The sequence below is a fragment of the Lipotes vexillifer genome, unplaced genomic scaffold, assembly GCF_000442215.2.
Source record: "Lipotes vexillifer unplaced genomic scaffold, Lipotes_vexillifer_v1.1 scaffold21, whole genome shotgun sequence".
NCBI classification, from domain to species: Eukaryota; Metazoa; Chordata; class Mammalia; order Artiodactyla; family Lipotidae; genus Lipotes; species Lipotes vexillifer.
Window position 1 is genome coordinate 461018 of NW_006774065.1, and position 12094 is coordinate 473111.

At 48.4% G+C, this 12094-nt stretch overlaps 1 protein-coding gene across 1 annotated transcript in view; it reads right to left on the reverse strand.

The window, feature by feature from the left end:
- Window positions 1-613: 613 nt before the first annotated feature.
- The window catches only part of BRI3BP (BRI3 binding protein), a 17696-nt gene continuing 6215 nt past the window's right edge, over window positions 614-12094 (reverse strand). Inside the window, exons 2-3 of the mRNA XM_007448647.1 lie at window positions 6342-6444; window positions 614-1150 (exon numbers count right to left, since the gene is read on the reverse strand). Of these exons, the coding sequence (XP_007448709.1) occupies window positions 729-1150; window positions 6342-6444 (525 nt within the window). The 3' untranslated portion in view covers window positions 614-728. The remainder of the gene's footprint in view (window positions 1151-6341; window positions 6445-12094) is intronic.

Genomic DNA, 12094 nt, shown 5'->3' on the forward strand with positions numbered 1-12094 from the left:
TACATCAAAGTACAGAAGGGGGAAAAAAATCTTAGGTTTTCTACAAATAATGATTTCTTGATTTAGAAATAGGATTGAAGGGGGCTTGGCTGGGGTCACTAGGATCCAAAAGATGCTTCGTTTCATCCTTGAAACCCAATGGCCCACATTCAGAAGCGACAACATTCATCAAATCGACATCAACGAAAAACAACGTGAAACGAAGGTCACAGCTTTGGAACCTGAAAAGACTGCACACAGACCTCACCCACCAATCCCTACGCTGCAAAACCAAATGCTTGCCTTGAAACTCTTCCAAAAGGTCGAATTAGCAATTTCTTCCCCTCCATGTAAAGTTTTAAGTTTATTAAAACTTAACTCGATCTGCCTGTGTTAAAAAACCTTACAAAAGGTGTATTTAAATGCTTGAAAAAATTAACTTTATGCTCTATGCACAGATAAACTTCTCTTCCTGTACAGCTAATATGGTTATATCCTTTGCTTAAAAAAGATTTTTTTCCACTAATGACACGCGGTGGGTAGTTCTACAACAACGATCTGGTCCCACTCTTCTCGGAAGATGTCCTAAGAGCTGACACGTGGCTGGAAACACCCTCGCAAAGCGCCACTCTCCTGCTCAGACATGTTTATTAAGATTGTTTGGGGTTTGGCGTTCTTTTCTTCCTCCTTCTCTTTTGTTTCCGGAGAGAGGGCGCTGGGAGGAGGGGACCCGGCCGGCCGGCTGGTTGTCACTTGCCGTTGGAGCGGTCAAGGCTCTCCAGCACTCGGTTGAGACGGATGTTGAGCAGTCTGACCTGGTTCTCCAGCTGTTCCAGCTTCTCCCCCACGCTGGGGCCGCTGGGGCCGCTGCGCCAGTAGAAACCCATGGGCCCGGTCATGAAATAGATGGCCACCACGAAGCACAGGGGCAGCACGGCGTTCTCGGGCTCACCCTCATACTTGTGCAAGATGTACACGCACGACATGGAGAACAGGATGACCCGCACCACCCAGAAGAAGCGGCCGAACACCACGTGCAGGACGCTGAAGGTGAAGCCCAGGGTCAGAGACAAGAACCAGTAGGCCAGGAGGACGACGCCCACCAGCAGGAGGGCACGTGTGGGGCTGTTGGCCACCGAGCTTGGATGGAAGTACTGGGACAGGTTCGAGACTGCAGGACAGAACAGAGGGACAGCGGCCGGTTACACGGAGTCAGGGGCTTCTCTGCAAGCTGGGGGTGGGCAGCTCAGCTCACTGGCTGCGCCTCTGCTACACCCAAGGAACTAAAGCCGGCTGCCTCACTAGCCTTTATACTAAGTCCTGGGAAAAGACAGGGCAACACTGTCATATCGTGGGTTTGAAACACCTTTCAGGTGGTGCGGAGCCTGAAAACTGGCCTTCAATTTCCTTCCTTCCTGTCTTCCATAGTAACAAATGCCCAGTGTTAGGCTGGGCACACGGCTGCCTAGGATAAGGGCGTTTCCCAGCCTCCCTTGCAGCTACATAATTAAGCTTTGGTCAAGGAGAGGTAAGCAGAAATGTTTTGGGGTGGCTTCCTAGAAGTAGTGGGAATATGCCCTTTACCTCTTCTTCTTCTGCCTGCTGGAATGTGGATGTGATGGCTGGAATAGGAGCAGCTGTCTTGTGTCATGAGGGAAGGGAGGTCACCTATTGGGGAGCAATAAGATGGGAGGGGCCTCGGACCCGAGGAGAATGTGCTACAAAGCCACCTACCTGCCTAACCACCTGCCTGTGAACTTTCACATAAGAGAAATAAGCTTCCATCTTGTTTAAGCTGCTGTTATTTGGGGTCTCTGTTACTCACAGTCAAACCTAATTGTAACTGGTACCCACACATGAAGTTCCATCCTAAGAATGGAATGAAATGGAGGACTTACATCTTCTGTGTACCTGACTTAAGAAAATTTTCAAATAGAAAATTTAAAAGGATAGTAAAATAAATACTCCTATCAAAACCACCTAGGTTTAACAATGGTAAACATTTTGCTCCATCTCCAGTCACATACCTTTTTTTTTTTTTACCAAACCATTTGAAAGAGGCACACATCCTACTTCAGCATGCAGCTTTCCTTCCTAGTTTTATTGAGATATAACTGACATACAGCACTATGTAAGTTCAAAGTGTACAGCATGACTTGACTTACATATATTGCGAGATGACCACAAGTTTAGTTAGTATCCATCACCTCATATAGATACAAAAAAAAAAGTTTCTTCCTTTTCCTGAGAACATTTAGGATCTACTAACTCTCCTGATAACTTTCAACTATACGGTACAGCAGTGTCAGCTACAGTCATCATGTTGTACATGACATCCCCAGGACTTATCTGTCCTATAACTGCAAATTTGTACCTTTTGACCATCTTCCTCCAATTCCCCTGCCTCCCACTTGCTGTCTCTGGCAACCACAAAGTTGATCTATCATTTTATGAATTTTTTTTTAAATTCCACATATAAGTGATATCCTACAGTATGTGCCTTTCTCTGACTTATTTCACTTAGCTTAATGTCCTCCAGGTCCGTCCACATTGTTTCAAAAGGCAGGATTTCCTTCGTTTTATGGTTGAATAATACTCCACTGCATATATATACACACCAAAAATTCGTTGTTTTTTTTTTTTTAATTTTATTTATTTTTGGCTGCGTTGGGTCTTCATTGCTGTGCGCGGGCTTTCTCTAGTTGCGGCGAGAGGGGGCTCCTCTTCGTTGTGGTGCACGGGCTTCTCATTGCAGTGGCTTCTCTTGTTGTGGAGCACGGGCTCTAGGCGCACGGGCTTCAGTAGTTGTGGCTCGCAGGTTCTAGAGCACAGGCTCAGTAGTTGTGGTGCACAGGCTTAGCTGCTCCGCAGCATGTGGGATTTTCGCGGACCAGGGATCGAACCTGTGTCCCCTCAACCGGCAGACAGATTCTTAACCACTGTGCCACCAGGGAAGCCCACACCAAAATTTCTTTATCCATTCACCTGTCAATGAACACTTGGGTTGTTCCCACATCTTGACTATTGCAAATAGTGCTGCAATGAACATGGGGGTGTAGTTATCCCTATGACAGGGTATTTTTGTTTCCTTCAGATATAGTCACAGGAGTGGAATTGCTGGATCATATGGTAGCTCTATTTTTAATTTTTCTCTTTTTTTTGGCCACACTGCATGGCTTCTGGGATATTAGTTCCCAGACCAGGGACTGAACCCATGCCCTCGGCAGTGAAAGCGGGAAGTCCTAACCACTGGACCGCCAGGGAATTCCCTATTTTTAGTTTTTTGAGGAACCTCCACACTGTTTTCCATAGTGGCTGCACCAATTTACATTCCCACCAACAGTGTAAAAGGGTTCCAATTTCTCCACACCCTCACCAACATTTGTTATCTCTTATCTTTTTGATAATAGCCATGCTAATAGGCATGAGGTAATTAATATCTCATTGTGGTTTTTTGTTTTTTGGGTTTTTTTTGCAGTACGCGGGCCTCTGTGGTCTCTTCCGTTGCGGAGCACAGGCTCTGGACGCGCAGGCTCAGCAGCCATGGCTCACGGGCCCAGCCGCTCTGCGGCACGTGGGATCGTCCCGGACTGGGGCATGAACCCGTGTCCCCTGCATCGGCAGGCGGACTCTCAACCACTGCTCCACCAGGGAAGCCCTCATTGTGGTTTTGATTTGCATTTCCCTAATGACTAGTAATGTTGAACCACTAATAATGTAGTATTGATACATTTTCTTGTACCTGTTGGCCATTTATATATCTCTTTAAAATAATTAATTAATTAATTAATTTTTGGCTGCGTTGTGTCTTTGTTACTGTGCCCGGGCCTTCTCTAGTTGCGGCGAGCAGGGGCTACTCTCTGTTGTAGTGCGCGGGCTTCTCATTGCGGTGGCTTCTCTTGTTGCAGAGCACGGGCTCTAGGTGTGCGGGCTTCAGTAGTTGTGGCACGCAGGCTCAGTAGTTGTGGCCCATGGGCTCTAGAGCGCAGGCTCAGTAGTTGTGGTGCATGGGCTTAGATGCTCCGCGGCATGTGGGATCCTCCCGGACCAGGGCTCAAACCCGTGTCCCCTGCATTGGCAGGCAGATTCTTAACCACTGCACCACCAGGGAAGCTGAGGCCTCCAATTCTTATTAACGATGGGCCCCTTTGTGCCAGGGCAGAGCCAGGTCCGAGGTTGCATCCTGGAGGAGGTGGGCAAGACCCCACTCACGGGATCTCAGAAGGGAGATGCGTAACACACGCACAACGGAGGGAGATGTTACAGCTGAGGGTGAGAACTGAGGACCAGGTTCCTCACACAGGGTAGTCAGGAGGGGCCTCTTGAAGGAGGTGTCACATACCAGAGACCCAAGCATGGGAAAGATGGGAGCAGGCAAAGGGCTGGGAGGATCACCCCCAGCAGGGAACACCTGGAGGGACTGGAAGGTATCAAAGACCCCAGCGTGTCCAAGAAAAGGATGGGGGCTGGGCAGATCCTTGCTGCTTGCAGTGTCCTTGGTGTGAACCTGGTCGATTCTAAGCGCAGCAAGAAGTCACTGGGCAGCTTTAAGGAGAGCGACTTAACCTGCCTTCTTTGTGTTTTTTTTAAATCACTACTATAAAAGCAGTAATAAAAAAATTGCTCTGGCTGATTTGTTGAGAAGGGACCCTAGTTAGGAGCTGTGCAGGGAAGAGTTCACCCAGCAGGCCTGAGGCCACTCTTTAGAAACACCTGCTGGCAAGGTGGGCCCTTGGCTGGCATCTGGGAACTTGGATTTCTGGAGTGTGAGGTTGTGATGCATAATAAGAAACAAATATTTGGTGTCCATCCCCATTTCTGGCACAGACTCCTAAGACCCCTGGAATTTCCTAAGTGACAAGTGCAATAAAAGTGTCTTGATAATACATAGCCCCTTTCACCCACACCTGCGCTTGTTAATCAGGTGATTCTGGAAAGCCTCTCAGGATATAGGCTGGTTGCCAGGGGAACCAACCAGATGATTAGAGGGTTGGGCCCTCTAACCTCCAGGAGGGGCTGAAGGTTGAATCCATCACCAATAGCCAAGGAGCCAACAGAACTCAGAATGTGGAAGCTCCGAGTCCCTGCCCACCAACCCTGCCCCATGCATCTCCTTCACCTGGCTGTTCCTGAGTTATATCCTTTCATAATAAACCAGTGATCTAGTGAGTGAGTAAACAGACAGTGAGTAAACTTTCCTGAGTTCTGCAAGCGGCTCTAGCAAATTAATTGAACCCACGGTGCGGAGGGGTCATGGGAACCTCTGATCTACACTAGTCTGTCAGAAGCACGGATCTGTGACTGGTGTCTGAAGTGGGGCCGACTGTGGGACTGAGCCGGTGACCCGTGGGATCAGATGCTACCTCCAAGGAGATAGGGTTAGAATTGAGTTCAACTTGGGGGCGCCTGGTCAGCGTCCTGGAGAGCTGAGTGAATTGCATACACATTGCAGTGAGGGCTCCCCCCTCTCCCCAAGAACAGGGGCTCCCTGGCTTGGAGGTTTTTACAATCAGTGTGGTTCACGCTGACACCTGCTTTCCTTCGGGGAGTCGGGAATTTGGAAGGTGCAGGCAGAGAGCGCCTACATGACCAGCCGCCAATAAACACCCTGGAGGCTGAGCCTCTACTGGGCGTCCCTGGTAGATGACACCTCATTCGGGGAATAAAGGGTATCCTGTGTGACGCCCCTGGGAGACGGCTCTGGGGGCCTGTGCCTGGTTCCCTCAGACTTTACCCCGTGAGCCTTTTCCCTTTGCTGACTGTGCTTTGTGAACTTCACTGTAATACACCAGAGCTGTGAGTACAACCACATGCTGGGTCCCAGGAGTCCTCCCGGAGATGCACAGAACCTGGGGATGGTCTAGGGGACCCCGACACAGACTGCTGCAGGCTTCCTGGAGAGAGGCAGCAGCCTGGACCAGGGCTGTGAGCTTGAATTCAAAGGGTTCCAGCAGCTGCCATCCAATTCCTAGACCAGGGCAGCAACCCCCTGGGGGGTCACACATGGCTCCTTCAGCCCTTCTTATGATTGTGTGAGCGCCACATTCCCTGTATTAAATCCCTTTCTGTCTAAATAACTGGAGTAGTTGGTTACGGACCCCAACAACCTAGAGACTCCACCTCCAGTCTCCGAGGTTTGCCTGGAGGCACACAAGTTGGCACTGCCCACCTGCACCTTATCCTAAATAGCATCTGGGGATCTCAGCTATTTACACACACAACAATGACAATAAAAAAGGTTCTCTCATATCCTCACTGCCCCCCTAGTTTTCTCTTGTGCCACCCGCCCTGGGTACCACTCCCATAATTTGACAAGCACCAGAATGAAACAGTGCCTTCAAATGAATGCCCCCCACACCCACCGTCAAGTCCAAGGACATCCAAGAGCTCCGCCCAAACTTTCCACAGGGTTTCCACAAACATGTCCACTCCCAGCACGAACCTCTCGGTCAGCCTCGTCAGGAACTGCAGAAACAAGAGAGAGATCATTACCGACCCGGCCAAAGCTCCCTCCTGCCTAGTCTGGCCAAGCTTACACTTGGACGAGAAAACACAGCCGGCCGATGACGAAGGCCACCCCAGGACTGGCCGAGTAGCCCAGGGGACTAACGGAGCTCGGGACTAACTGTCCATGTGCCAAGAACCAAGCGAATATAGACAAATCTCCCTCCTACGGGGGAAGGGATGCATTGGGGGAGCTGGGAGCTCTCTGCAAAGCTGCTCACTTCATCTCCTGTTCCTCCTGGAGCCCTTCTAGGCTGACTCTTTTGTCAAAGTCTCTGCCTGATTTCTCATTTTTAAACAGTGGGAGGTGCTGCAACCAACCTATTTCAACCGGAGGCTGGGATGCTGCTGCATGGTAGCAACTGAAGGGCGAGAACTGTGGTTCTCACACTCAAGTCCCACCAGCATCTCCCTAGTATGTGCAAACAGTAGAGACCCATGTCCATCCCAGCTTTAAGGACCCGGGGCTACTGAAGCTCTCCAAGGATGAATATGAGGTGCAGCTTCAGTTCACTGTATTTTAAAAAAATATTTATCTTTTTGGCTGCATTGGGTCTTAGTTGCGACATGTGGGATCTTTCGCTGTGATGCCCGGGCTTAGTTGCCCCCATGGCCTGTGGGATCAAACCGGAGTCCCCTGCATTGCAACATGGATTCTTAACCGTTGGACCACCAGGGAAGTCCCATTTTGCTGTATTTTTTAAAAATAAGTGATACTAAAAAAATAATAAGTGATATTCTCGGACTTCCCTGGCAGTCCAATGGTTAGGACTCCGTGCTTTCACTGCTGAGGGCCCGGGTTCAATCCCTGGTCAGGGAACTAAGATCCTGCATGCCATGCAGTGTGGCCAAATTAAAAAAAAAAGTGATATTCTATACACATGGTATAAAGTCTCACTCTCCGCAACCCAAACCCCCTTCCAGCGGCAGCACTGTTACCACTCGCTTGCGGATCCTCTCTTAGATGCACCAGGTGAGGAATGGCACAAATATTTCCCCCATAAACGGCAGCATATGTGTACAGTTCTGCCGTGTTTCTCATGGAACACTCAGCCTTGATTATTCAACTTCAGGCAGGACAGAGCAGCCTCATTCTTTGCAAAGATGGCATACCTGCAGCTGCTTATCCAATCCCCTATGGATGGGCACCTAGGTTATTCCCAGCTTCCCAGGGGGACCAGAGTGTTGCAAGGCTCACGTGTAGAGGTTAAATGCCTCGAAGTGAATTGGTTACAGCATTTAAAATTGGATATCCTGGTTGGAGCCATCCTCCAGGACAGGGAGAAAGAGGAGTATTGTTGAATCAGTGGCCAGGAGAGCAAAGGATGCCACTGACCTCCGTGCTACTGCTGTCGCTTGGCTGACAGCATGCGGGGTTGGGAGCTTAACTACCTGGGTTCAAGACCCAGGTCTGCCCCTTATTTGCTGGGTGGCCATGGGTAGAATATATGTGTGTTATATACCAGGGCTCCAGCTGACAAGTGGAGTTATTAATAGTACCCATCTCAGCTGGTTGTTGTGCACGTTATGAGATTTGTGTGAAATGCTTTGACGCACCCAACAGAGGTTCAAAATGTCTACTGACATCCGATTATCTTTTAATTTTATTATTTATTTATTTATTTAGGCTGCGCTGGGTCTTAGTTGAGGCATGAGGACTCTTAGTTGAGGCATGCATGGGGGATCTAGTTCCCTGACCAGGGGTTGAACCCAGGCCCCCTCCAGTGGGAGAGCGGAGTCTTACCCACTGGACCACCAGGGAAGTCCCCGATCTTCTAACAGAAGCTTTGGCCCCAAGACCCTTCTGCAAGGACATCATCCTTTTAGCCTTAAATTTCCTAGCTGCAAGCACCAAAGGGATTTGTATATTTAAAGACCATATGCCATCAGCTGATGAATGGATAAACCTGACATATCCGCACAATGGGATATTATTCAGCCATAAAAACGAATAAAGTACTGACACATGCTTCCACAAGGATGAAACTTGAAAACCTTACACTAAGGACAAGAAGCCAGATGCAAAAGACCATAAATTGTGATTCCACGTATAGGAAATATCCACAATAGGTGAATCCATAGAGACAGAAAGTAAATTAGCAGTTGCTAGGGGTTAGGGAGAGAGGTTAATAGCTGAAGGATTTCTCTTTGAGGTGATGAAAATGTTCTACTGTTGACTGTGGTGATGGTTACACAACCCTGTGAATATACGGAAATTATATATGAACGATATACTTTAAATGGATGAACTGTATGGTATGTGAATTATACCTCAATAAGCTGCTATTTAAAAACTGGAAGGGTACTAACAGAACGTTGTAAATCGACTGTACTCCTCTCTAAAAAAAGGTTTTTTTAAACTGGAAGAGTAAGAAAAAATAATGGAAGGGTTGATGTAAAAAAAAAAAAAAAGGAGGAAATATGTGTGTCAGAGAAGGGAGGGTCACTGTCCCTCTCTCTGGCAAGGGTAGGTGGGTGAGGGGATTTCAGAGAATGTATCATCACCTGGAGAGAAGGCACACTGGTGTTGGTTTCGTTATAATTCTTTTTTGGTTAGAGATTTACTGATATATCATTTATATACCATAAAGTTCCCGTTTTTAAAAGGCACGATTCACAGCTTCTTTTTAGAAATTCCCCATAATCTAACGTTAGAACATTTTCATCGCCCCAAAAGGAGTCTTGTCCCTGTCAGCAGTCACTCCCCATCGCCTCCCACCCCCAACCTAGGCAACCACTAATCTCCTTTCCATCTCCATGGATTTGCCTTTCCTGGACTTTCCATACCAGTGGAATCAGGCAATCCGTGACCTTTTGTGCCTGGCTCCTTGCACTCAAAATAACATTGTCAAGGTTCACCCGTGTTGCAGCATGTATCGGTACTTAATTCCTCTTTCTTGCCAAAGAGCATTCCCTTTCAGGGATCTACCGCATTGTTGCTCCTGTCGTAATTCTTTAAAGTACGCGTGGTTTGTACACGTTTGCCAATAAGTAGCAACTTGTACATTCTGTTCAAGTGGAGGAAAGAGGAAAGAGCTTCACACCAAAAGCTATCAGGCTTTACAAGGGCACCAGCTCTCCTAGAAAGGGTGTGAGGAAGTACTTATTTGGGGAGGAAGAGACAACAATTGCTGCTGCTGCTGACCCTGTCTGTGCCTCCACTTTCTCAGCTGTAAAATGGGACTAAGATAAGACAGCCGTAACCTGTAAAGGCCTCAGGACATGGGAGCTGCTTAGGTTGCTTGTGTCAGACCCGAGGATTTGTTGGGTGGCAACCCAGCGCTCCCAGCAAGGATGGAGGTCCGGCCCTCTCTCCAAACGGAGCCATCCCCTTCCCACCTAACAAACGTCTTCAAGCAGGTGCTCAGAAACCTACAGGCCCAACCAGGGTCTGGCCTTGCCCAGAGGAAAGTCAGGCCCACCCTGGGGACCGGCCAGGGCAGGAGAGGGTGTTGCAGGGACAGACCCATTGTGGGCCTTTTGGACTGAGCGGTGGGAACCACACTTGCTCTCTGTCCCGGGGGCTGGCACCACTCACTGTGGCTTCCCCTTGGGCAATGTGACTCCTTGGCTCCCTTGTCTGTGTGAAGACACAGGAGCCCTCAGGGAGTGCTGCGGGCTGTACTGTGTTCCTCCAAATCTCAGCGAGGGTGGAATGGGATCAGTATGAGGGACCCTGATCCAACAGGACTGGTGGCCCTACAAGAAGAGATGGGGACATAGACACACACAGAGGAAAGACCACGTGAGGACACAGGGAGAAGCCGGCCATCTGCCAGCCAAGGAGAGAGGCCTCAGGAGAAACCAACCCTGCCAGCACCTCGATCTCAGGTTTCCAGCCTCCAGAACTTCCAGATGATACATTTCTGTGTGAGCTGCCCAGGCTGTGGTCCTTCCTCATGGCAGCCCTGCAGACTAAGACGGGGGTTCAGCGGAGCCCAGAGCCTGAAGCAGCTCACAGAAATCAGGTGAAAAGCTGAACCTACGGCACAGGCTGTATGTTTTCTACAACCTATAAAACATGGCCAATATCTTATAATAACTATCAATGGAATATAACCTGTAAGAATTGTGAATCACTATGTTGTACCCCTGAAATTTATATAATATTGTACAATTTGTATAATATCGTACATCAAGTATACCTCAATAAAAATTTTAATAATAAATAAAAAATTTAATAAAATTAAAACAAAACAAAACAAAACTTGGGAGTTCCGTGGTGGCCTAGTGGTTAGGATTCTTCACTTTCACTGAAGAGGCCCGGGCTCAATCCCTGGTTGGGGAACTAGGGGACTAAGATCCCACATGTGCGCAGCAAGGCCAAAGAAAATAAATAAATAAAAATGAAGAGAGAGAGAGAGACTTAAAAGACATATCAGTGAAATGCAAGGGTAGACTTTGTTTGGATCCCAACTCAAACAAAGCAGTTTTGCATAAGGACGTTTTGAGTCGATCAGGGAAATCGGAAAATGGACTTGGGTTGGTTATTAAAAAATTGTCGGGGCTTCCCTGGTGGCGCAGTGGTTAAGAATCCGCCTGCCAAAGCAGGGGACACGGGTTCGAGCCCTGATCCGGGAAGATCCCACATGCCACGGAGCAACTAAGCCCGTGTGCCACAGCTACTGAGCCTGCGCTCTAGAGCCCGCGAGACACAACTATGAAGACTGCGTGCCACAACTACTGAAGCCTGCGCACCTAGAGCCCGTGCTCCACAACAAGAGAAGCCACTGCAATAAGAAGCCCACACACCACAACAGAGAGTAGCCCCCTCTCGCCACAACTAGAGAAAAACCCACGCACAGCAACAAAGACCCAATGCAGCCAATAAATAGATAAATAAATAAATATTTTAAAAAATAAATTTAAAAAAAAGAATTGTCATGAGCTGTGACGATGGTACTATGGCTACGATCTTTGCAAAATGTTCACTTGTTAAAGACGCAGACCGAAGTATTCAAAAGTAAACCCTTATGTGTTGGATTAGCTTTAAAATATTATGCCAGGCTTCAAAAACTTTTTTGATGGGGAGAGCAATGTAACACAAATGGCAAAACTGAGTGATGGGTACTGGGGTTCATTATACATTTCTTTCCCCCTTTGTGTCGTTGGACAATTTTCAGGATGAAAAGTTAAAACGAGGGAGATTCAGGTGAACCAACTCAGGAGGCCTGCGGCCGTGGCCATGGCTATGGGAGAAAACACGATTACTCCAGCTCAGGGTCTCATCACCCTCCTCCTAAATCTGGAGGACGTCCCGCATCCTAAGTTCTCCTCACCCCTATCACCCCCAGGCACGTGCAAACTGGCTCCCAGGAAATCAGGCTGTAAGGGCACATGTGTCTTCATGAACAAGGCAGAGAAGGGGCGAGTTTCTGCAGTTCAGAGGTTGCCCAAGCATCTGAGGAACACAATGAGAGACGCAGGTTACGTGAACTGAAGGTGCTGGAACACACGTGCAGACCACCTGCACGAATGAATTACAAAGGGGAAAGGGCACCTCCAGGACGGAAGGCCTCAACTGAAGATCAAAGTCACGGGACAAGCCGACACCCTGTGCCCTGATGTGCTGCCCCAGCAAGGACACAAGACCCTCGCCTAGAATTCCTGC